Source organism: Fistularia commersonii, chromosome 25 (assembly GCF_037954325.1).
Source record: "Fistularia commersonii isolate RoL2024-O1a breed Wild chromosome 25, RoL_Fcom_v1.0, whole genome shotgun sequence".
NCBI lineage: Eukaryota > Metazoa > Chordata > Actinopteri > Syngnathiformes > Fistulariidae > Fistularia > Fistularia commersonii.
Window position 1 is genome coordinate 13,457,501 of NC_141308.1, and position 27,091 is coordinate 13,484,591.

At 50.0% G+C, this 27,091-nt stretch overlaps 1 protein-coding gene across 5 annotated transcripts in view; it reads right to left on the reverse strand.

Moving 5' to 3' along the window:
- The window catches only part of astn1 (astrotactin 1), a 216,182-nt gene that overhangs the window by 112,330 nt on the left and 76,761 nt on the right, over positions 1-27,091 (reverse strand). For all 5 annotated transcript variants that reach the window (XM_086172000.1, XM_086171999.1, XM_086172003.1 and 2 more), the window contains 5 exons: positions 25,662-25,736; positions 23,127-23,264; positions 14,200-14,350; positions 5,714-5,880; positions 2,686-2,880 (listed from right to left, as the gene is read on the reverse strand). In XM_086172000.1, the coding sequence (XP_086028126.1) occupies positions 2,686-2,880; positions 5,714-5,880; positions 14,200-14,350; positions 23,127-23,264; positions 25,662-25,736 (726 nt within the window). The remainder of the gene's footprint in view (positions 1-2,685; positions 2,881-5,713; positions 5,881-14,199; positions 14,351-23,126; positions 23,265-25,661; positions 25,737-27,091) is intronic.

Here is a 27,091-nt window from a genome sequence, read left to right on the forward strand (position 1 = left end):
TGATTAAACAATATTAAAATGAGAGCGGGGCGCCGTTTGACGGCGGCTGAACGGCGGAGGCAGATGTTTTGTGCCGCTCCGGAGCACCGGGGGTTCGGGGGGCGTTTGAAGACGTGCCAGTAACCCCACACACACACACACACACACACACACACACACACACACACCTCGTGTCTGTCCTCATCTTAATAAAACGTCTGACGAGTCAGAGGGGCTCCGGTTAGCGCGGCCTGCCGGGCCTTGGCCCGCGCTAGCATCCGCATTAGCATGGCTTTTATTTCCTCGGCTACGACGGCTCCGGAAAGAAAAACAACCCAAAAAAAAAAAAAAGAAGATTCTGGCGTCGGCGAGCGAGCGAGCGAGCGAGCGGGGGGGCGGCGGAGGATGAAGGAGCGACGGAATCAGACGGCAGGAAAGACCACGTCTGCAGGCGCTGAAAGAATCCTTTAACAGCAGACGCCGACACCCCCGTCCCCTGGGATGGTACGATCCTGCCTCCGAAGAAAAAGATATATATCTAAATCTATATATATATATAGATATATAGAGAATGAGATATATAGATTTATAAAACTTGGCCTATATTGAAGTTCGGAACTCAAAAAAACTCAGGATGTCATTTAAGTAAAACAATGATAAATATATAGATACTATTTATACATATGTACTCATACATACTTGCATATATTTGTATAATAATTTAAAAAAAAGAAAGGGATTCTGCCTATCACGGGTTCTTTTTGGAACGTAACACCCATGAAAAACAAGGGTTTACTGTATATTATATATATATATATATGATATATAAGTGTAAAGTGTACAGAGTTACTGGCGCAGCCCTCTGGGACGTCCACAGTGCAACTGCTGGCATTTAGTTCATTCAATCAATCAATCATCAATCGATCATATTGATGAATGAATGAATGAATGATTTAATAAGTGAATAAAAGAATGAATGAGTGACTGAAAGAATGAATGAACTAACAAACAAACAAGTGATTGAATGAATGAGTAAGTGATAAAAGAATGAAAGAGTGGACGAATGAATGTGTGAATGAATGAATAAGTGAATAAAAGAAAGAATGAATGCGAAAATGAAGGAAGGAATAAGTGAATAAAAAGAATGAATGAAGGAATAAATGAACAAATGAATGAACAAATCAAGAAAAAATGAATGAATGAATGAATGAATGAATGAATGAACTCCTAGTTTTCAACCTCTCATTCACGTCCAAGGAGACTTTCACCTTTTGGACTGAGAAAGGAGAACCTGGAGAAGAAGGAGAAGGACAGGAAGAAGGTGAAGAAGAAGGAGAAGGAGAAGGAAGAAGGTGAAGAAGAAGGAGAAGGAGAAGGAAGAGAAGGATAAGAAGAAGAAGGAGGAGGAGGAGGAGAAGAAGAAGCCTGGGTGGTGATCTGCTGGGGTTTGGACGCATTAGAATTCAGCTCATCTGTCAGGAGAAATTAGGGATGAAGAAGCTCGACTGGAGGAGGAAAGAGGGAGGAAAGAGGGATGAGGAGGAGTGGAGGAGGAGTGGAGCCTTCTGATTGGACGCCTCGTCCACGGGCTGGTTCATAAACGAGAAAACCTCAAATCAGAGGAGAATTCCTCCCTGTTTATCTTCTTACATCTTCATCAGGCTGGACGGAGGTGGAGCTCACACACACACACACACACACACACACACACACACACACACACACACACATGCGGTTGTTACACTAAATCCAAAATGCGCTCGTGTCGAGTCGCTTCATTAAGGGTTCGAGGAAGAAGACGGTTGATCCTCAGCGTCCAGCTGTGCGGTCAGAGTGTGTGTGTGTGTGTGTGTGTGCGTGTGTGTGTGTGTGTGTGTGTGTGTGTTTCTATCTGCCCCTCTGAACACACAAATAAAGGAAAAAAGCAACGGATGCAGAACACAGATAAAGACAAGAAGAACAACGATAAATACTGGATGGATGGATGGATGAATATTGGTGGCATCCAGTGCTTTGTTGTCGAACACTGGAGGAACACTGATGTTTCAGGTTTGGCATCAACTCTGCACCACCTCCAAGAAGAAGGAGAAGAAGAAGTGATGACCAGGGTTTGGAGGGTCAACTTCAACTTCATCTCCACCATCTCCACTATCTCCATTCAGCTTCATCAGCTCTGAGGTTGACCCAGCTCTCTGAGTGACTTGTATGCTTCGCACCAAAAGACTCAGACATTCAGAGGTATCCAGAGGTATCGGGCAAATACCCAGAAAATCCCGATATTACACATGCGCAGATACTTTTAAGTACCCGCAGATACCAGACAAATAAGCAAGTATGGAGGAAAACCAAACAAATACAAACAACTACACAGTAAGAACCCTTGAGTACCTGCAAATACCAAAAAAGATCCAAGTAAACCCCAAAAAAAGAATACAAATACTTTCAAATACCCATGAATACCCAACAGATACCCATGAATACCCAACAGATACCCATGAATACTCAACAGATACCCATAAATACCCAACAGATGCTAGCAAGTATCTGCAAACACCAACAAATATCCATGTATACCCAACAGATATCAATGGATGCTTACAAACATCCCGAGAAATATTCAAGAACATCCAACAAATACCCATGAAAGCTTGCAAAGGCCTAAGAACCTCCACGACAAGTCAACAAGTGTCCAAAAAGAGCGAGTACCTGAAGGTGGCCTTGAGGATCTGTCCGGAGCTGCTCTCCTTGGTGTGGTTGTCGTAGCCGTAGAAGAGGTCGCCGAACACCGTCTGGTTGGCGGGCACGTCGACGGCCTCGCCGCAGTCCAGCCCCTCGGTGCACGCCTCCGACAGCGGCAGGCACGAGCGCCCGTCCGGCCCACGCTTGTAGTCCTCAATGCACCTGCCGGTGGAGACACCAGAAGACGGTCACTCCTCAGGACCAGCAGGAGGCGTCAAGGTAGCACCAGTGCGTCAACGAGGATGCGTTAGCGCTAATTTCTTGGAAAGAACATAGGAAGAGAAGTTGCGCCGAGCCGATCGGAAAATATTTACGACGCAGATCAACGTGAAAGACCTCAAACAAAGGATTAAGGGGGGATTATTATGGGATTAGCGGCGCTAATCTCATCTGGTAAATAAATCCGGACTGTGAAGGCTAAACGGTGAGTTTTCCTGTTAACCACGTTGTTGTTCGGCGCCAGTGTCGGAATCTCAACTCTGCGGGGTTTGCCGTTGCTAGGAGACGGGCGGGAGAAGTCAAGCGAGCGTTTCGGTGATCGAGCCGCGGATGGCGCCCTCTGCTGGCCACCTCATGACTGATGCCTGATGTGATTGACAGCTGACCTTTGACGGACAGCTGACCCCATGATTGACAGCTGACTCTGTGATTGACAGTTGACCTGACAGTTGACGCCTGTTGTGATTGACAGTTGATCCTGTAATTGACAGCTGACCTCATGATTGACAGCTGACCCTATGATTGACAGTTGACCCTATGATTGACACCTGTTGTGATGGACAGTTGATCCTGTGATTGACAGCTGACCCTGTAATTGACAGTTGATCCTGTGATTGACGGCTAACTTTGTGATTGACAGTTGACCTGACAGTTGACGCCTGTTGTGATTGACAGTTGATCCTGTAATTGACAGCTGACCCCAAGATTGACAGTTGACCCTATGATTGACAGTTGACCTCATGATTGACAGTTGACCTCATGATTGACAGTTGTTGTGATTGACAGTTGACCCCATGATTGACAGTTGACCCCATGATTGACAGTTGACCCCATGATTGACAGTTGACCCCATGATTGACAGTTGACCCCATGATTGACAGTTGACCCTATGATTGACAGTTGACCCCATGATTGACAGTTGACCCTATGATTGACAGTTGACCTCATGATTGACAGTTGACCCAATGATTGACAGTTGACCCCATGATTGACAGTTGACCCCATGATTGACAGTTGACCCTATGATTGACAGTTGACCTCATGATTGACAGTTGACCCAATGATTGACAGTTGACCCCATGATTGACAGTTGACCCTATGATTGACAGTTGACCCTATGATTGACAGTTGACCTCATGATTGACAGTTGACCCAATGATTGACAGTTGACCCCATGATTGACAGTTGACCCCATGATTGACAGTTGACCCCATGATTGACAGTTGACCCTATGATTGACAGTTGACCCTGTGATTGACAGTTGACCCTATGATTGACAGTTGACCCTATGATTGACACCTGTTGTGATTGACAGTTGACCCCATGATTGACAGTTGACCCAATGATTGACACCTGTTGTGATTGACAGTTGACCCTGTGATTGACAGCTGCCCCCCTTGACTGACAGCCGACCCATCCTCATTAAGCCCCGCCTCCTGTCTCAATCCCCGCCCCCTCCAGGAGCTGCAGGATGGATGAACAAATGAACGTCTGACAGGAGACTCTGGAATAATCTCGCCGGTGAGAAGTTCTGCTGATCCAAACGTTCTCCGAGATTAATTCCCGGGGAGATGGTTGCCGGGGGGGCGGCGGGGAACCGACGAGTCCCCGGCTGCCAAATGTGACAAACCCTCCTGTCAATCTCACGGGGAAACACAGAGGGATTAGTCACGTCTTCGCCGGCTGACAGAAAAGCGGCGGCGTCAGCGCGGAGGCGGTTTCTACCGCTGGTTTTTCAGTTTTGTTTTTTTTTTTTAGAAATGCAAATCCGCCGCAACTCGGTGGCGTTGAGCGCGAGGACGGGACGGGGAGGGGAGGACCCGTCCCTGATGGCGTTTTCCCCGAACCCGGTTCTGACGGGTCCACCTCCAGGGGAACATCAGGAAGACTCTTTATCCGGTCCAGACCAGATCTGGGGGCTCCCCAAAAACAAGAGGTTTTCACGTTGATTTCAGGGTTCCCCAGGAACCGGCAGGGGTCTCTGTTCCGACCCCAGACCGGGATCTGACCCGCCCCCCCAGGAACCCGTCTGTCTGGGTCGTAGCCCTCAGAGTGCTCCACAGAACACAAAGAACCTTTCTATAATTGGTTTTTGTTTTTGTTTGGTTTGGATCTGTATGCTGCTGCTGCAGCTCCGGTGGACCTTCTGATCTGGACCGGCCGACCCTGAGAGCACGGCCACAGTTTGGACTTGATTTCCTGGGCGAATTGGACCAGATCACGGAGGGATCTGGTCCAAGTAGATGGAGACTATAATGGTGGCAACTCCCAGGAACTCCTTGCCTGGCCTGAACCGACCGACACCAACCAGCACCTCCTGGACCGGAAAAACAACATCTTCTCCCGGATCGGACCAACTCTTTGGAAACCATCAGTCGAAACAACTTCGCTAACGGCGCGGGTGTTCGGCTACGCTAATTCCTGGTCCTGCTCTTCATCTCGGACTCCGCAATTCCAGACACGACTCTTCCGGCTCCCATCACCACCGGCGAGGAGAAGAAGGAGGAGAATCGACACCCTGAAATAACCATTTCAGAACACCGACTGGGTCTGGTGTTGCCTGGTTACGCCGCCAGCTCTGATTAATTCTTGGAATAGGCGCTAGGAGCATCAAAAAGTCGGCTACCGGGAACCACAATTCCTCGTAAACTTTCTGATATCAGTAATATTCCGAGTGCTCAGAAGCTCCTCCTAAATATTTAGAAGTAGGCCTCCATGTAGAGGTACCGCTTTCGTAGCGCCGACGTCCAGGTCAGGGTTCCCCTCCCCTGCTCACCCGCAGAACATCTGGATGTTGTAGAGCGTGGGGTCGTCCTCCAGCGGCGCCAGCTGCTGCAGGCACAGCTGCTCGCAACCTCCGTTGAAGCCGTCGGAGCAGTCGATGCCGATGTGGTGGTCGTAGCAACCGGTGCCGTCCTTCATGGGACTCAACCCCGGCGGGCACTGAGGTGGAGATACCACAAGGTGAGGGTTAATGATCACTCCCAGAAAATGACGGATGCTAATTTTATCTCGGGAGCTTTTTGAAAAGTCGTCCGGAAACCGAAAAGTGGGACAATGACGCGTAATCATCGATCCCAGGTGTGTGTGTGTGTGTGTGTGTGTGTGTGGGCGGGCGGAACATCTGCGTCAAGCAGATCCGTCCCTCATTAGCACAGCCGGTAAGAAGGCGCAAAGCTGCTCGGCGACCGTTTCGCCAAACAGGTGGAGCCGATTGGACGGCGGTCGTCTCTGGGCGGGAGGCGCTTCCGGGTCACGCGTTACTAAACGGTAATTAACGGAACGAAAGCCAGGAAAAAGACAAAAAAAGGGTACAAACAAGTGCTTTCTGCGAGGGCGTTAGCATTCCGCTAACGACAGAAGGACATCCTGAAGGTTGCCAGAGTCGACCTTTTCTAAATTATACAGAGAACCGGCTACTTTTTGCGTGGAGAAAAAAAAAAAAAAATCTTGAAGACAAACAGGAAATGGGGTCCAGAACGTCCAGAACGTGTTGAAATTCAACTCCAGCGGGGAACCCAAGTTCTGGTTTTAATCGTTTACATAGACCAGCGGTTCTTAACCTTGTTGGAGGTTCTGAACCCCACCTGTTTTACATGCGCATTCACCAAACCCTTCTTTATTGGATGGAGGATCGGTTCGTTGATGGGTACAAAGAACAGGCAGAGTAGCCTTTTCATGGAATCTGGCTCCCTTCACCTTGAATCCAGCAAGCGCTATGTTCTTGTAGTTCCCATCTCCATGCAGCTGAAGGAAGCCTTCCCTTAGTTTTGCCGGTGCCGGACTAGAATTGCTCATCTCGTCTTTGCAAATCATGCCGTTAGGACATCGATTCCAATCACGTTCCGTCATACATGTGAATCCGTATTGTACGTGTTCTTCCGACCGCTTTCTTTTTTTGCCCGACATAATTAGTATGAAGGGATTAAAATATTAAGAAAGAAATCACATGACGTACCATCACGACAGTCACAAGTTACTACAACTGAGCGCGCCGAAATCCCCGCGGCACGGATAGGCTAAGCTATGTAGCGTGATCACCTGCGGCCGGTGATGTCATCACCAATGTGTGTCTTGACCTCCGCCGAACCCCTGAGACTGACCCGCCGAACCCCTGGGGTTCCATCGAACCCAGGTTAAGAACCACTGAGTCATAGACCACTGAAAGGTGCGAGCTCATGGAAGACGGCTAACAAGCACCTGCTAAAGGACGCAGGCTAATGGGTACTAGCTAACAAGCACCAGCAAATGGGTTCCAGCTAACCGCAGGTACGACTTGTAGAAGTACCATGCGGCAGCCAGAGGTGGTGCTTCCTGGCCGGGGGTCGGACACCGAAAACCCTGACCCCCATCCGAAACCAGGACCTCAAATCAGGTTCTTCAGAACCACCGTTGAGAACTCCACGCTTCCCAAACCTTCCACCGCCCGGCAACGCCGCACTCATGGGTACATTCATAAGCAGAAAGGGACGCTACGCCTTCCCTCAACCTCCAGCCCATAAACTTTCTCCGCTTCTTCTCCAAGCGGCGGGAAGGAACTACTTAATTGAAATGCGTCTCGTGCGGAGGAGAACCTCGCAGACCCGACTTCACCCCCGGCTCCCGCGCTTCTGCTTCCCCTTGGTTTCCCTCTTCTTCGCCGAGACCTGTCAAGTCGTATCCGCGTTGCGTTTCCCCGTCAGACGCGACTTCAAAGGGAACTTTGATGGAGTTGCATTCTAACAAGGCGTCCCGTACCTGCGGAGAACGTAACCAGGCAGCCGCTTCCCGCGAGCGCCGAGAGGGAACGCCAGCTCATCAATTATTCAGGCCTACTGTGTTCATCGCGCCGTCCAAAGTAGCTCATTTGGCTAATGGCTTCCCCCGCGCTTGTTGTGCACGGCGAATCGGCGATGCTCCGGCGGAGGGGAAGCGCTAAGCGTCACGATCCTGACGGGAGGAAGCGCCCACCCCCACCCCCGCGCGCGCGCTAAACATAGCTAGCACGCTAGCAGTTCCACTGAGCGCAGGGTTTCCGCAACCCCTCGCAGTAGATTAGCTAGGAGCGCTAACCTTCTTGCCAATGTCCATCATCTGCTTCCAGCGGTCCAGGACATTATAGCCGGCTATCTTGAACCCTGGAATGGTTCCCCCGAACTCGAGTGGCGCTGAAACAAGCGGTGGCATCGGGTTCTCTGGAAGCATACCTCCGATCAGGAGGCTCTTGCCAAAGTGGCCTCCAGCAAGACGCTGAACCTCCAGATTGTTCTACTGCAGGGGTGGGCAAACTTTTTGCCTCGGGGGCCGCAATGACTTTTAAAATTTGACAGACGGGTCAGCACAAGATATAATACATATTAGCAAAAAAAAAACCAATTGTTTAAAGTACACATCAGACTCGTCTTGCTTTGTAAATAAAACCAGCGTGGTTTTTAAGGCTCTGATGTTTACTTGCATTTCAGGCACAAACCGGTTTTTCCCTTGTAGCTTCACGTCCAGCTCATCCATGTGTGTCGGTATGTCGACGCTAAAGGCTAAATCGCAAAGCTAATCTGTGTCATTCAGCTCAGGGAAATTCTCAAGTAGCTCCACAAATGAAATAATCTCCATTCATCGACCCAATCATTCAATCTTCGGCGGGCCGGATTAAAAAGACCAAGGGGCCGGATGTGGCCCGCGGGCCGTAGTTTGCCCACCCCTGCTGGTCATTAGCGCCTTGCTAACGGGTGAATGTGGTCCAGTGAAGGTACGGAAGAGCACTTTGAGGAACCCCGTCTCCTCTTCAACTGCAGGTCCAGGTCGTCGTCTGAAAGTCGGAGGAACCCGATCCCTTCGCCGCTCTGGATCGCCTGCACAGGAAGGTCGGGGTTGCTAGACGGTCACTTGACGTCACGGCCAAGACGCCGCCGACCGCCATTGTTTTCCCTTCTTCGTGGCCGTTGTTCAGTCCGATAAAGCCTTCTTTGATCCCGGTCGGATCAAAGTAGAAGAAAGAGAAGCCCGACACCGGCCGCCGTCAAGGGTCCTCGTCCGCAGGAAGTGAAGAAAAACAACCCTCTTGACCGCGGAGATGCTCAACCATCTGGGTGGTGAGCGGCTGAGCGGCGGAGATAAGAGCGGCGGCGAGAAGACGAGTGGCCGCAGGAAAGAAGGGAGCCAGAAGAAGAAGAAGAAGAAGAAGAAGAGGGAGATAATCCGTCTTTTGGGAAAATGGCAGGATAATCCCGCCGCCCGGGAGCTTCTCCTCGAGGGGCCACGTTTGGACCAGGATGGGTTCCCCAGGGGTTCCTCTGCGGATCCCAGAAGGTAGCGTTTAGAGACGGGAACCTCCGGCGAGGTTCCTTCCTGAGGAACCCGTGACCTCCATCTCCTGGCGGCGCCGGGAGGACGTTCTCCGCCCGTCCACGGGAAGATCCTTCAGAAGAAGGTTGCCTTTTCCTGAGAATCCCTGCAAAGCCGCTCCATAATCCGGGTTGAAAGCGGTAATCCCTGACACGGTGAGGGGAACCCCAACCCTCCAGAACCTGGTTCATATCATCCTGGGTTGGATCTTCTGACGGGACCGAATCCGTCCCGTTAGAAGGGAGAGATAATCCAGATTAGCGGGGATTAACGGACTGAGTCGAGTTCCAGTTGGCAGGGAAGTAAACCTGGATTGATTCATCAGTTAATTAGTTTAATTAATCCTGGACAGATTACAGATTAGCTAGCTTTCAATGCTAATGTACTCATGGGTTCCTTCCTGAACCTCGACCCTTCAATAATCCCTGGCCATCACTTCCTTCTAATCTCAAGGATTAGGATTATATAAAGGATGGCCCCGCCTCCATTTCTGTGGCTCCGCCCCCACATCCCGACCCAAATGAGCCCCGAGGTCAAGTCCACGCGTCCGACCGAAGCCCCGCCCCCACGGTTCAAGCCCCGCCCCCTCGCTAAAACTCGAACCCCTCCCTTTGGACGGGTCTTCACCGTCCTGAAAGGCGTCGCCATGGAAACCCCCCCCCCCTCCCCCCCCCACATGTCCGACGCAGGGAAGCAGGAAATTAGCGGCTGTTGATCTTCAGAAGTGAGTGAGGGAAAGAAAAAAAGAGAAAAACCTTGAACCGCCGTGGCTTTTTATCCTCTTTCCTAATGGAGATAAATTCCCGCCGCGCTTCCGAGGCTTAACGGGGAAATCGCCACGGCGACGACAAATCCCGCGACCAGGAGAGGGAGGGGGCGGGAAACCGAGCCGCGCTGGCGTGTTAGCGTCAGCGGCGCTAATGGAACAAGCTATTCGGCTGTAGCGGGTGTTTAGCGGGGAGCTCAGGGACGCCGTTAGCGTTAGCATGTCGGTTCAGGCGCACAGGAGGGTTAGCTTGAGGGGTGCCGAGGAGGTCCTGGACCTGGACCTCAGGAGGAAGAACCTGGACAGGAGAACGTGAGGAGAACCCAGGCGTGAAGGTACAAGAGAAGATGGAGAGTCCATAGAGAGGACCAGGGTGGGGGAACCTGGAGATGTGGAAAACCCAGCTGGTAAACCTCCATGCTGCCACTCTGAAGCTCTCCACGAGTCCAGAGGTTCCAGGAGAAGGTTGATGAAGGTTCTCCGTGAAGAACCTGGGCGGAGGGGCGGGTTCTCGCTTGTGTTTCTATTTATTTTTCTGGAGAGGAGCCCCGGGCAGGACATCTGAGCTCCTGCCTCCGCCTGAGGGTGTGTGTGTGTGTGTGTGTGTGTGTGTGTGTGTGTGTGTGAGAGTGTGTGTGTGGGCACCACAGGAGGTCTTTCCCCCCCCGCGGCTGTTTGACTACATAATTACTGCACTTCTTTACTGCTAAAGGAGAGGACACACACACACACACACACGCGCACACACACACACACACACACACTCACACACACACACACACACAGGGTTCATACGATATTAATCCTACTTTTCAGAAACTTCCCTCCGAACCCCGATCGTTTTTTTTTGTTTTTTTTTTCAGCTATTTATATTCTTTAACTTTATTTCTTTTTCCGAAATAAATATGACTTCATCCTGCCTGGAAATGCAGGTGATTTTTTAATGTAATTATGGGTTTATTTCCTCGGGGGTTTGACTTCTAAGAACATTGATTCTTTTTTTTTTAAATCACTATTTATTTATTTGATTAATCCTGACTTTACCTCCCTTTGATGTGCCGCTGATTGATTTCTGATTTTTAATCAATTTTCCGGTTCATGATTTTGCGCAGGTTTTAATTTCAGGTCGCTGTAATTAAATGTCACGGTTTATCGATCATCCGGGGTTTATTATGAATTTGTATTCATTTTATTACATTTAATTTAGAATTCTTCTTCTTATCATTATTATTATTATTGTTATTATTATTATCATGAATATCAGGCACATTTTAAATGATTAATTAAATGTAATTTTATTTATGTATTTATTTCCAGAACGGTGAATTCCCTATTCTTTTAAAAATAAAAATAATTTAAAAGTCACAGAAATTCAATAAATGTTTTTGCCGATTTCATGCCCCAGACCTAATCTAATCTAATCTAATCTAATTGACTTTATCGTGATCTAATCCAATCTATAATCTGACATAATTCTATCTAATCTGGTTTTCTGAACTCCATTCCAGTGTAATCTAATCTAACTTTATCTAGGCTTGTTTAATCTAATCTGGCCAACACAAATTCTATTTTATGGAATTTAATCTCATTCAATTCAATCTAATCTGACAGAATCAAATCCAATTCAATCTAATCTGTGATCTATCAAATCAAATGTGATCTAATAAAATCAACTGCTCTGTCATTTCATCTGATTCAATCTGTCCGACCTAGCTTAGCACGATCGGCGTTAGCAAAACCTGCGCTGCGATGGCGTGCGGGTGTATCAGCGCTACATCGAATTAGCGACGTGTACGAGCTGCCCCCCCCCCCCCCCCCCGCATCACAGAGCGCTCGCGCCGCCTCCTTCATTTAATTTGCGTTAGCAATTTGGCCCTAATTCGCGGCTGATTTAGCGAGGCTGCGGCGGCGGCGCGGTACATGAATTATTCATGCTAACAGAGTCAGTAATTGGAGTATTCCTGCACCTGCCCGCCCCCTCGACCTCCCGCGACCCAGCAGAGCTCGCCGGTGACTCCATGACAACCAGGACTAGCGGACTAGCGTTCTCCGGTTCAGGTGGTCCGGCCCGCCTGGGGAACCCATCGGGGCTTTTTCGAACCCTCGTCGAGGCGCCTTGAATAGGAAGGGGGCGGGGCCCTACGTCAGAAGGCTCCGCCCCCAAAGGTCAGGCCCCGGACCGTTGTCGTGACAACGATAGCCAGGGAGCATCTCACTCCAAACCAGAGCAAAATAATAGAAAGCCCTTTGGGCACATGGGAACTTCTACAGTATGTAAGTATATATACACAGCAGAAGTACTGACAAAAGTACTGACAGACACACTGACAGAAGTACTAAAAGAAGTACTGACAAGGATTCTGACTGGAGTACTGAAAAAGTGCTGACAGAAGTACTGACAGATGTACTGAAAGCCGTACTGACAGAAGTACCCAAAGAAGTACCGAAAGGAGTACTGTCAGAAGTGCTGACAGAAGTACTAAAAGAAGTACTAACAGAAGTGAAGTGCTGCCAGAAGTACCTAGTGGTGACTGGAGTACTGAAAACATGTTGATACAAATACTGACAGAAGTACTGACAAATGTTCGGAGAGAAGTACTGACAGAAGTACTGATAGGTGTACTGTACAGGAGTACTCAAAGACCTGCTGACGGGAAATGTGACTGGAGTACTGGAAAAGTGCTGACAGAAGTACTGACAGCAGTACTGAAAGCTATACTGACAGAAGTACCAAAAGGAGTACTGTCGGAAGTGCTGACAGAAGTACTAAAAGAAGTGGTGACTGGAGCACTGAAAACGTGTTGATACAAATACTGATAGAAGTCCTGCTAAATGTACGGACAGAAGTACTAAAAGAAGTACTGCCAGAAGTACCAAAAGAAGTACTGACAGAAGAGCTGCCAGAAGTACCAAAAGAAGTACTGACAGAAGTGCTGACAGAAGCACTAAAAGAAGTACTGACAGAAGTGCTGCCAGAAGTACCAAAAGAAGTGGTGACTGGAGTACTGAAAAAGTGTTGACACAAATACTGACAGAAGTACTGACAAATGTACAGAGAGAAGTACGGACAGAAGTACTGATAGGTGTACTGTACAGGAGTACTCAAAGACCTGTTGACGGGAAATGTGACTGGAGTACTGAAAAATGCTGTCACGAGTACTGATAGAAGTACTGACAAATGTACTGTAAGAAGTACTGAAAAGAGTACTCAGAGACATACAGTAAGAGCCACTGACTGAAGTACTGAAAGAATACTGACAAAGACCGTCTAAGAAGTACTGCAAGAACTACTGACAGAAGTACCGAGGTTGAGTCTGGTACTTTTTGTTACTGCAGTATCTAGTATTCCTTCCACTGACTGCTGATCCTCTGCTGGGCGTTCGGTAAATAGAAAGATATAATAAATTAAAATTAAATAGACGAATACATAAATGATTAAATAATATTAAATAAATAAATATAAATATATAGACAAAATTAATTAATTTGAAAAAAAAAATGAAATGAAGAAAAATATTCAATAAGAAAAAAAAAAAAAAAAATCTAAAACCCGCAGGCGTCTTTTGGTCCCAAGGGGGCGGAGTCAACCCCAGACAGGAAGTGGAAGTGACGTTAACCCCGCCCCCTCTGCACACGCTCAGTGCGTTCCGGCCTCCCCGATTGGAGGCGAAGACGTCCTCCCCCTCGCCGCCTGACGCTAACCCATCTGTGCTAATATTTACCGCGCATCACACACCCCACCTTCACCCCCCGAAGTTAATCCAAGAATGAAACATTCCGGCGTCGGAAACTCGGAAACATCTCCCGGGCGCCTCCCTCCTCCAGACGGACGGCGGCGGGTAAGACCTAGCTTAGCGGAACGGCGGCGCCGTGTCTCCCTCTGCCCACCTGAAAGGCTCTGCTCAAGTGCATCAAAGTACTTGAAACGAAATTAAATCCTCTGCATGCGCGCGCGTGTGTGTGTGTGTGTGTGAGCGCGCATTAGTGTGTGGCGAGATTTGGAGGCAGCAAAGTGCTAGCAGACGGCGCTAAGATTCTGCCAATAGGAAAGAGGACAAAAAATGAAAAAAGACGTTAACCCCTACGTTCCCAGTAGAAGTTAGCTAGCTTGTGGGGTTGCCGGGGGCGACCAAGCCCCGCCCACTCAGGCGCGCCCGTGCGGGTGACGTACTCACCACGCAGCCGGTGGAGTCCAGCTTGCGGTCGGATATGCAGCGGAAGTTGCGGCTGCAGCCGCCGTTGTCCTTGGTGCAGTCCCTCACCGGGCCGAAGGAGTCCAGCAGCACCTCCAGGGAGTCGAAAGAAGAGCTGATCATCAGCTCCTCCCTGCGGGGAGAAGAAGAGGGGCGGGGCTGCTAAGCAAACGTGTCATAATCGTGTAATAAACGTGTAATAACTGTGTAATAACTGTGTAATAAACGTGTAATAACCATGTAATAACTGTGTAATAAACGTGTAATGAACGTGTAATAACGCCTCAGGTTGAATTCATAATCTCCTTACTACATTGGGGGCGGAGTCATGAGCGAACAGGGGGCGGGGTCAGAATGTGGGAGGAGCCTGGGTGAGGTTTTGAGAGAAGGGGGTGATGGGCGGAGAAGATAAAGGCGTGGAGGTCAGGAGAGGAGGAAGTGATGAGGTTAGAAGATAAGGAGTGGAGGAGGCTGGAGATGGAGAAGGTTATATGTGTGTGTGTGTGTGTGTGTGTGAGTAACCACCCCTGACACGGTGTGGAGCTCCGACAGGAAGCTTTCCTGCCATCAGAGGATAATCTGTGTTTTGAAGGTCATCGCCGTGGCGGCGCTAACTTTTCGTTAGCGCTATTAGCTGGAGGCTAATGAAAGAGCAGGCAGGGGGGCGGGGTTAAGGATTAAAACCAAAATAATAGTGAAGATCCGAGCTGATTGGCGGCGGGTCGGTCGGCGCGGGGACGCCAGGTGGCAACGGCGACTCCGCCGATTGTTCGGCTGGTGGACTAATTGCGTTTCGCCGCAGCGAGCGGCGTGCAGATTTAATAACGGCGTGGGCAGATTGTCGCTAATCACATCGGCCTGGGAGATTAGCTTTCACACATCTGCGCGGAACCGCCGGGATTTTGATTAGAGGGTGGAGGGACGGAACCCGAGCCAGGAAGGATCCACTTAGTCGATGTCCCCCCTACATCTCCAGAATGGTGGCGTCCGTCCCTCAGCCGCTGCCAAACCTCCAACTTGCTTCTGTTTTTCCTTTTCAAGTGTGAAATCTCAGGCGTCTTTGCCTTGAACCGTCACTTCACCAAGAACAGTTCCGCCTGCCTAGCGTCAATGCTAGGTTAGTGAGCGCAGAACTTGTATGCTCTTTAAAATGGTGCCCTAACGGCCGGTCATTTGATCTCATCATTTTACCCGAGGAAGCCAAGTTTCACTATCGGGAAAGTCATACGAGTCACAGGTCACCCTGACGAGTCACATGACAAAGGGGCGGGGCACCGACTCACAGGTGACTAACAAGTCATGTGACAAACGAGGGGGTCTATCACTCACAGTGACTTCATGAGTCACCGGATGAAGGGGATGACAAATGACTTGGAGGTGACCTAAACTAGTCACATGATGGAGGCGCAAGACAACAACTTGCCGGTGACCACAACTAGTCACTAGAGAAGCCAAGACTCACAAGTGACTCGAGCAAGTCATGTGACAAAGGGGGCAAGACAACGACTTGGGGGCGAACCTAAGTCACATGATGATGGGGGCGGAAAACACCTCACGGGCGACTTGAAACAAGTCACATGACGAACAAGTCACAGGTGATCCTGACGAGTCACTTGATGAAGCAGCGTGTCAACCATCCACAGGGGACTCGAACATGCCATGTGACAAGGAGGCGGGACAATGAATCACAGGTGACTTTGACAAGTGCCAGAACGAAGGGCCTTGCCAGTGATTAACAGGTGACCGGAACAGTCCCATGATGAAGGGGATGGACAGTAACAGACGACTCGAACGAGTCACTTGTGAACGACTCACAGGCGACTCGAACGAGTCACTTGTCAATGATTCACAGGCGACTCGAACGAGTCACTTGTCAACAGCTCACAGGTGACTCAAATGAGTCCCGTCAACGATTCAAAGCTGACTCGAACGAGTCACTTGGCAACGACTCACAGGTGACTCGAACGAGTTCTATCAACGTTTCAAAGGTGACTTGTACAAGTCACTTGTCAACGACTCAGAGGCGACTCGAACGAGTCACTTGTCAACGATTCACAGGCGAATCGAACGAGTCCCATGTTAACGATTCACAGGTGACTCGAACGAGTCACTTGGCAACGACTCACAGGCGACTCGAACGAGTCCCATCAATGACTCACAGGCGACTCATACGAGTCACATGTTTACGACTCACAAGTCACTCGAACGAGTTCCATCAGCGGTTCACAGGTGACTCGTTTGATTCCCATGTCAACAATTCAAGTCACATGACAAAGGAATGTAACAGGTGACCTGAAACAAGTCAGATGATGAACAAACGGGTCACATGACCACAGGGCCGGACAAAGACCCCGAACCCCCAGTGCCCGTTAGAACTCACTAGAAGTTCCCTTTTGTTTCCAGAGAAGATCCCGTTTCCACGGCGACGGTGGAACGTAAAATGTGTCGTTCTTTAACGTCGGAGGAAAAGAAGCTTTCAGGACCTTTTATCACGTTTATGTTTTTTATTCTATTTTTTTTACGCTTCCGAGACCAGGTTCACATTTTTAAAACCACCGGCGGCGAGGAAGGGTTAAATGAGGCGTGCGGGTTCGAGAGCCAAGGCGGCAAACTTGTCAACACACACACACACACACACACACACACACACACACAGAGTAAAACAAGTTTTTCCTTTTACTTCTTCCGCTACGTCGTTAGCCTACCCGCTAACGTTGAGACGACCCCTCCTGAACCTCCACCGCCTGCCCTCGCCGAGACCCCGCCTGTCGTCATGGCGACGGCGCCTCGCGGGAAGCCATTGATCCGGTCGGCGCCGCGTCAAATATATTTATCCCGACTGTTTTTTTTTTTTTTTTTTTTTTTTGATTTGGCGAAAGAGGCGGGAAGGAAGCCCCGCCTCTTCGCTCGCCCGCTCTGGGAGGAATTAGCGTGTTTGCTTTGATCCAATCGACTCCGGCGGAATGCAAATAACGGGACGGCGAACGGGCCGGGGTTCCGACTGCAGCTCGCCGTTGATTAGTCATGCCGCCGCCGCCGCCGCCGCCGCTCATCCATATTTATGTACGCAGCGCAGGAGAAGAAAGTGTCTCCAACGGCAAGTGAAGTCCTGCACCTCCAGAGGCAGGAGGCTTCTAATCATGGTCAGATTAGGACGGGGTGTCACCTCAACGCCGCCGCCGTCGCCATAGCAACCCCTCGGTCATCAGGGGAGGCTGTGATTGACAGCTGAGCGGGTTAAGCCCCGCCTCTCAGCTGCGATTGGCTGCAGGAAAGCCGGGAAGCAGGAGGAAAAAATAGCATTCAAGGGGGAAAGTAGGAAGATGGATGGTCCACACACACACACACACACACACACACACACACACACACACACACACACACACACACACACACACACACACACACAGAGTCTGATTGGAAGTGATATCTCAGATTCCAGGAACATTTATCATCTCATCAATACGTTAAATGTCACTGATTATAATCTGGACTGGATTATAATGCAGGTTATAGATTATAATCTATAATTAGAGATTATTATTAAAGATTATGAATTATAGTTAGAGTTTTTGTGTGTTTTAAACCTTTTTACTTCCAGTTCTAGATTTGACTGGAATAAAAGTCCAAAACTCCAAAACCTACCTACCTTCCTACCTCCCTCCCTCCCTCCCTCCCTCCCTCCCTCCCTCTCTCCCTCCCTCCCTCCCTTCCTTCCTTCCTTCCTTCCTTCCTTCCTTCCTTCTCTCCTACAGACGTCACTCAGGGCCGAACCATTATTTTCCCGCTCCTCGCCGTGTCGGCACGCAAACTTAATTCACTGTGAGGATAAATTAAGCATTTCTAATTATTCATAATTCCTCCCGGGTGCCAGCTGGGAAGAACGTGTGTGTGTGTGTGTGTGTGTGTGTGTGTGTGTGTGTGTGTTGAGAACACAAGTTCTGTCAAACAGAGTTGTACATAATTGATCCTGCAAGCCACCGTAGGCTAGCAAGAGCTTTCACCGCTGACGACTCTCAGGGCGAGTCAGCTGAGAAAAGAGTGTGTGTGTGTGTGTGTGTGTGTGTGTGTGTGTGTGTGTGTGGAGGGTAAAAGGAGGCGGGGGGGGGGGGGGGGGCAAATAGTCTGACATAGTTGTACATAATTGATCCCGCAAGCCAACGTAGGCTAACGAAGAGTTCCACTGCAGACACTCAGGGTGAGTTATTAGGCCCCCCACGGCAACAACTGAGAGGTGTGTGTGTGTGTGTGTGTGTGTGTGTGTGTGTGTGTGTGTGTGTGTGTGTGTGTGTGTGTGTGTGTAATGATAAAGGGGGGGGGCAACATTTTTGATCGACAAATTTGTACATATGTGATACCAGAAGCCAAAGCCACCGTAGGCTAACAAGAGGTTCACCGCTAACTCTTGGAGGGACTTATTAACCTCCCTACCCAGGAGTGTCAGCTGAGAGGTGTGTGTGTGTGTGTGTGTGTGTGTGTGTCTTTGTGTGTGTGTGTGTGTGTGTGTGTAAAGGATAAGGGAGAAATTCCCGACAGAGTTGTATGATATCGCAAGCCACTGTAAGCTAGCAAGAGGTTTCACCAAGGTTTGTTTGCTGATGCTAACTCGGGTAGCGGCGTTGATCCATCTTGCGATCTCACGCGCACGTGTCGATACTCGGCTCGGCAGCGTCTGTCTCTGTCGTCGTGGCGACGACACCTGATTATCGGCGGCTCATCCATAATTAATCACCAGACAAATGTCGGGGCTATAAATGGGTTTCATCGATCGGGCCGATCGTTAGCGGCGCCGCGGTGATGAAAGGATTCCACGGGCGCCCGGACGCCAACGCGTTCGGTAAACGTCAACACGAGACGGGATTCGCTACCGAGCCGGACCGCCTGGACCCGAACCGGACCGGCGTCGTCATGGCGACGGCGGACCCGGGTAGATGGTCCACAAACATCGAGCGAGAAACAGGCGCACAGCTCTCTCTTAATGGAATAAAAATGTCTAAGTCGCAGCTACGGAAGGCTGATCACCGATCATTATGGGATGGTGAGTGAGCCAGTTTTTTTAAACAGCTGACTGATAGAAACTGACACACCGGCAAACAACTGGGCACAGGCTAACCTGTCAATCACAGGGCCAGCTGTCAATCACAGGGTCACCTGTCAATCACAGGGCCAGCTGTCAATCACAGGGTCACCTGTCAATCACAGGGTCACCTGTCAATCAAAGGGTCTCCCTTTTTTTGTCGGCCCCAAGATGGCGCCCGCTATGTTACGCTATCAGACTTTTTAATTCTTCTTCCTTCAGCCGAAGGGAATATTCAAATGTTTGTACTTTTTAAGACCTTAAAACACTTGATAGCCTTAACCTTGACGCTTTATATTTTATTGTATTTCCCTCCTTCCTACTTTTATCTATTATTGTTATGTTTTGCTTGAAACCTGGCAAAACGATTTCCTTTGGGATAAATAAAGTTGTCCTTATCTTATCTTATCTTACGTCACAAGAAACGCCCGACACGTGAAGCCGGTGAGCGTCGCTAGCTGCTGCGGCCGCACACTTAGCCGCATGCTAGTTAGCACGCTAAGGACTGTGTTGATGCCATCCTGGCACTCAGATCCCTCCTCCTGCTATTTACTCTCTGCTTTTCTTTTTATTTATGATTCTATTGATCTGTCCGTCTGCCGTGCTGACACACACACACACACACACACACACACACACACACACACACACACACACACACACACACAGGACCACCCCCTGCTGGCGACCTGCTGACCACCACGGGAAGTTCTGTTTATCTTTCTCTAATTTGCTATTCATTAGCGACGCTATTTCACTTTTTGGCTTTTAATCTGCTTGCAACCTTCATGTGTGTGTGTGTGTGTGTGTGTGTGTGTGTGTGTGCAGCGTCCTTACATCGTCCGCTGGGCGAAGAAGAGCAACAAAAGAGTGCTTCTATATGGGAAGAGGCCGGAGCCGTGCGTCCAGCGGAGCGAAGCTAATCCCACCTGGCAGTGTTTGCACTGGGCAAACCAGCATCTGCAAACGGGGGCGGGGCCTCCCAGGGCCGTGCACGCTCACGGGGCCGTGCACGCTCCCGGGGCCGCCGGGGCCGCCGCTAATTACACCACCACCCCCCCCCCATGCCACTCCACCGCATGCTTACGCAACCACATAATGCTGTCAGGACAGCTGGAGTCACGGCGAGGCTGCAGGAGAGCAGCAACGCCGTCGACCAATGAGAGGGACGGGGGGGCGGCGGCGTGGGGGGGGGGGGGTTGCCACGGCGCCAGCTGGCGAGCGCAAACGAGAAACAACAAACAAACAAACCAACAGTAGCGTAAAAGCTATGAGACTGATGGAGGGTGCGTTTAGGGTGAACTGCTTTCGGGCTATCGCGTTTATTTACTTCCTTTTCGTCAAAGACCGCCGCCCAAGTACTTCCTGTTTCTTTAACGTCGCCACGGTTGCTATGCAACCCGAAACCCGCCATCCGGGTTTCGGACCATAACAAACATGGCGGCCGTCGCAGATGTTGATAATGTAGGTTTTAGAAAAAGTGGTAGCAACACTGCCCCCTGTAGGACATCCACTGGTACTGCAGCATTTGCCCGACGCTCACTTCCTGTGTAATAATGCGGCGGTGGTAGCAAACAGGAAGTGAACGCAGAAGCGTCACAGTAAATAGTGCTGTATCGCCGGATGTCCAATCGACAACAGCTCCTCCTACCATACCGCCATGTCTGTTATCGTCGGAAAACCCGGAAGTGACATGTTGGAAGCAGGAAGTAGGTAGGTGACGACGTTTGCGCAAAACATGTATGTCCAAACCAGCTGAGTTGAGCGGTACTGGCCAATAAGAAGAGTAGATTGGCCGCCACTAGGGGGCGCCACCGTCCCCCCCTTATTAGCATTCTTTCATGGTGCTAATGACTCAAAGATCCTCCCTGCTGCTTCCAGATAACTGGAATATCAATTAAACAAAAGGGCTCATTAATACCAGCTGTTTGTCTATCAGGCGCTTCGGATGCATCCTTTCATCCCATCTCTACGTCCTTTATTCGTCCCCGAGTCCGAGTGTGATCGGATGGAGGGTCTTGCTGAGTCTCATCCCGACCTAAATCCCGCTTTCCAGCCGCGAGGCTCTTTTATTTTGCCGGCGGGGAAGTTGTTCTCGCCTCCGCCCCGCCGTCAGGACCGTCGCTGTTCCACCTCGAGAACTCGGAACCCCCTCCTCGGGACAGGAGTCGAGTCGGGACAGGAGTCAGGAGGCTCCTCGGTATGAAGACGCAGCGGCAGACTCAAATGTGAAACTCATACACCGTAAAGAAATCAGATTTGGGCTTCCTGCTCCCCTCTCCACACTACGCATTGACACGACCCCCTCCATGCTAACAGCTCCATGCTACATCCTACTTGTTATCTCCTCTGTACACCCTCCTCCAGGCTACCTCCTTCTTGCTATCCCCTCTACCTCACCTGCGCACTACCCCCTCCATGCTACCTCCTCCAGGTTACCACCCCCGCAGTACCCCCTCCATGCTACCCCTTCCATGTTAATGGCTCCCTGCTACCTCTTCCATGCTACCCCCTCTATCTCACCCCCTCCATGCTACCCCTCAATGTTACCCCTCAGGCTAAGAGCTCCCTGCTAGCTCCTCCAGGTTACCACCTGCACACTACCTACCCCCTCCCTGCTACCGTCTCCATGCTAACAGCGCCACACTACCCCCTCCATGCTATCCCTCAATATGACCCCCTCCATGCTACCCTTCAATATTACCCCCCAATGTTAACAGCTCCCTGCTCCTTACTCCATGCTACCCCCTCCATGTTACCACCCGCACGCTACCTCCTCCATGCTAATTGTCCCTGCTACCTCCTACATCATACCACCATCACACTACCCCCTCCATGCTACCTCAATCTTGCAACCCCCTCCATGCTAAAAGCTTTGCACTACTCCCTTATGCTACCCCTCAATGTTACCCCCTCAGGCTAACAGCTCCCTGCTAGCTCCTCCAAGCTACCCCCTCTGTCTTACCACCAGCACACTACCTACCCCCTTCCTGCTACCCCCTCCATGCTAACAGCACCACACTACCCCCTCCATGCTACCCCTCAATATTACCCCCCCCATGCTAACGGCTCCTTGTTCCCTCCTCCAAGTTACCACCTTCGCACTACCCCATCCATGATATCCCCTCCATGCTAAGCCCTCCACGCTAGCCCTTGCATGCTAACAGCTCCACAACACCCCCCCATGATGCTAGCCCTTACTATGACCCCCTCCATGCTACCCTTCAATATTACCCCCCAATGTTAACAGCTCCCTGCTCCTTACTCCATGCTACCCCTTCCATGTTACCACCTGCACACTACCTCCTCCATGCTAAAAGCTTTGCACTACTCCCTAATGCTACCCCTCGTTGTTACCCCCTCAGGCTAACAGCTCCCTGCTAGCTCCTCCAGGTTACTACCCGCACACTACCTCCTCCATGCTACCTCCTTCTTGCAACCCCCTCCCTGCTACCGCCTCCATGCTACCTTCTCCCTGAACCCCCTCCATGCTACTGCTTCCATGGTAAAAGCACCATAATACCCCCTCCATGCTACCCCTCAACATTACCCCCATGCTAGTGGCTCCTTGCTCCCGCCTCCAAGCTAACCCCCCCTGCTCCCCCTTCCATGCAACCCTTCGCATGCTAACAGCTCCCTGCTAACCTCCTTGCTACCCCCTACCTTCAGCAGCAGACAGAAGAAAAAGGCAGGTGGACTGCGACAACAATGCGTTCAGGTTCCCCTCAGACGTTTGTGCCTGCACGTTTTCTCAGTTTCCAACGGCGAAACCTCGACGCACAACAACCTGCGGCGGTTGAAGGTCCTGCTCGGAGGTCGGGGAGGTTCTCACCGTACGTCCACGGCGTCCTCCATCACCGTCATGTCCGTCTTGCACTTGGCCGAGGGGTTGATGGCGAGCTCGGCGGGCGGGATGACGAAGCTTTTGCTCAGCGGCAGCCACATCCCCTCGCCCAGGGTGTACGTGAACCTGCGGAGGGGGCGGGGCATAGAGGGAGGGCGGGGTTAGTCGTCATGGCGGCGGCGTGATATTCGACAATCTATCGCAGTCCATGCGGTCGGTCCTGAAGCCCCGCCCCCTTCCCCGGTGACCGATTCTACGAGCATACCGTCGCTAGCAGTTTACCATGTTTTCACTTCATGTGGAATCATTTCCTGGAATGTGCGATTCACTGAAGATGGGGGGAGGGGCTTAAGGTCACTCCCGTGCGGGGGGTCCACGGCTAATTGCCCAGAAACAAGGAGATGCTAATATCGCTAACAGTTCTGCCACTTGAGTCTTAGATGTACGTCTCGCAACGCGAAGGGAACGTTCACATTTCATGTGTTTGTTGTTTCGCTCTGCTTAGGCTCCGCCCCCACAGAACACGACACAGAAGTAAATTATGGGATGTTTGGAGGAAACACCCCGGATGAATCCCGACGGAATCGTCGACTAAACGGGAGCCAAACGTCAGATTGAACGCGCGGGATTACATGTTCATTAATAAATAAAAATGCAGCCTCGACAAATTAGCATTCGCATCCAAACCAGGCCTCTTAACTCCCCCCCCCCCGTCTTCGGGGACGCAGTGGGCCGGTCCAAACCGCTGGAACACCCTCCCAGTGGGTCGTTCCACTCCGATCGCGCATCCTTTTAATCTGCAAATGAAACGCAACCAGCCTCGGCGGACTTGTTCCTCGCCGCTGTGCAGAAGCATCCCTGCGTCCCGGACCTTCTACCGCCCGTCGCCTCCAACCCCCGAACCCCCCGACCTCAACACCGAGGCGTCTCTTCAGAAACGAAACCCGGGGAGTCAAATGCTTAACGTCACGAGTCATAATGAAGTGGGAAATGCTACTGGTTAGCGTCGCTAACTGCTAACAACAGAACCGCACAACAGCCGTCGTCCTCCGACGGAAAAGTCCGCCTCTTTTCCAAGATGGACGTCGCCCCGACGCCTCGTCCTCTCCCTACGTTTACCATCCCGAGCAGAAGGCGCTAACGGACGCCGTACATAATAGATGAGCGGCGCTGCCAAAAAAAAAAAAAGGGGGGGGGGGGGGTTTGGAACCCCTCCTCCTCTTCCTCGCCAACGCCCCCCCCGGGACCCACCAGGGCTACAAATCTGTAAACAACAGATGTCTGGAACGAGGGCCTTAAAACAATTCTTTATTTGCGAGTCAATGAACATCATCCATCTTTAAACGCCGGGCGGATGAAACGCAACGTTTCCGACTCCGAAGCTAACCGGCGTGCGCTGATTAACATCAAATGCTTTATTAGCGGCCATGAATTATGCATGCGCGCTCGTGGCACGGCGAGGGCGGCGTGCGGAGGGCGGGGGATGTTGATTAAATGGTTAACAACCATTTTATGCAGACTAAACACATTTCCTCCTTTGCGATTGTTCGGCGGCCATTTATTAAATGCTAACTAAGCGTGAGGGAAAGGCCACTCGATCGCGAACGCTACGCCGCCGCTTTTGGCGCCCGGATGATTAAACCCGGCGACGCACAATCACCCCGACCCCACCAAGTCAAAATGGCGGTCGATCCGGCTAGCGCTAGTGCCGCTATGATGCTCCCGCGCAAGGTGAGATTATGCTAGCGAAGTTAGCCATCTGTAACGTCCTTCCTTTGGCCTTCAAAGATGAACGCCGCTCAAACTGCCCAACCGCGACGCAGCCTTGAGGAGGCACATTTTTAGCATTAATTAGCTACGGAAAGCTAAGTGTGTTTATATCAACACCCCAAATCAAACGCTAATAATCTTTAAGATCAATGGCCGCTGCGGCAGAGAAGGTTCTGGTTGGCTGCTGGGGACGCCGCCGGCCACAGCTCCAGCCAATCAGAGACAAGCACGACATGACCGCAAGAAGCAGCAAGAACTTCCGTTTAGTTTCCCTTCTCGGCGACGGAGATCAAAGAGTAGCATTTTTGTAACTTTAGGCCGCCAGGCTGCTAAAACATCCCATAATGACAGTGAGGCCTGGAAGAGGGTAAATGAACTTAGCTCCGTCGCTAATAAACGCCTCGAATAGCACTTATTAGCGGCCCGATAAAACTTTATTAGCACTCGAGACGCCGCTCCCGGCGGCGCCGCCAATCAATGAGACCGCCAATCCCGGGCTGATGGAGCGTGATGTTTCCATGGCAACGCACCCCCTCTCCTAGCGAGCGGAGGCTAATTACCCTGCCACCTCTTCCACCGAGCGGCTCTCCGCTCTCTATTAGCGATTAGCTGCCGTGGCGACTCAGGAGATTCAGATTCAGGTTAAAAAAATAAATGGCGCCCCCGTCTGGACGGAGGCCAGTATGACGCCACATTTTACGATTCGCCCTCGTGGTCGGATAAAAATGGCCGCCAGGAGCTCCTGGTCCTCACCTGAAGATGCGGTCGGACGGCTGCTCCCCCATCACCAGGTCGAACCCTCGCTGGAAGATGGTGTAGGGCCACGGCCTGCAACAACACACCATTACTGGGTTATAAATCAAAGCAGGGTTTTCATTCTTTCAACCCATCCTTTTCATCTCACATCCTAAATGTGTGTGTGTGTGTGTGTGTGTGTGTGTGTGTGTGTGTGTTGTCCCCGCCTCCTGCAAGCCCACAAATCACAACAGCTTTACAAAGTGAGCAGAGTGTAAACATAGCGGGTGGGAGGAGGAGGTGTATATATGTGTGTGTGTGTGTGTGTGTGTGTGTGTGTGTGTGTGTTACAATATTACATTACAATTTAAAAGTAAAATCTCCCTTTGCATTCAGTCTTATTATGAAAGTGTCTTAATGCTAGTTTGGGGCATTATAATTATAATTATAATTATTATAATTATTATTAACATGTTGTAATGCATTAACCAAACAATTCTAAAGAATCTGACATTTTCTTTATAACCCAACTTCATACAGGCACAAAGAGAGACAGACAGCATTTTTATCAACAATCATAATAATAATAATAACAGTACTACTACTACTAATAATAATAATAATAATAATAGGTTAACCAAACAATTTTAAATGATCAGCTAACTTCTTTTTAACTGAATTCCATCCTGACACAAAGAGAGAGACCGACAGTGGATGCTACCTGTTAGCTTAGCACAATGAGTGCAAGCCTATGGTAAATGTTAGCGCTGGATTCAAATCGGCGAAAGAGTCAAATATTTCATCAATTAATAAATAAAGGTAAACTATATTTATGTTTGTATCAATTTCACATGTAAGAATGCTTTTAGTTATTACTACTTTATTACTATTTTATTCTAAATAGTTCAATATTTGTTAAAATTCCTTGTGATTATTTTTCAGATGTACTTTAAAAGATCCCATGTCTGGGAAATTGTTTCGCAGCAGCAGCAAGACACACAAGGACAAGCTAAAAATAAACGTTTGAAAAAAAAATAAATCAAATAAATAAACTCTGAAGTGTAAAAGTATAAAGTGAAATCAAAAAAAAAAAAAAAAAAAAAAAAAAAGTCTTGTATTTACAATAAATAATGAGCAACACGGCAATGTGAAGCAGAAAAAAGTAAAAATTAAAAAAAGTAAAATAAAAAAGGGGGCGGGGCTTCTCGTCGACATCCATCCCCCCATCGACATTTTCACCCTCCCTCTTTTTTTTTTTTTTCTCCTTCCACAGGTTTTTTCCGCTCGATCCGCCGGACGTCACTTCCTGTTTCTCCCCAAAGTGACACGGCGGCCGTGGATTGGAGGAAGCAGCCCAATGATCGCTCTCACTTAGCGGCGGCGGGTGGAGGCGAATGAAGGGTGGAAGGAGGGCGGATCAATGGCGGGCACCTCTGACACCGCCGTCA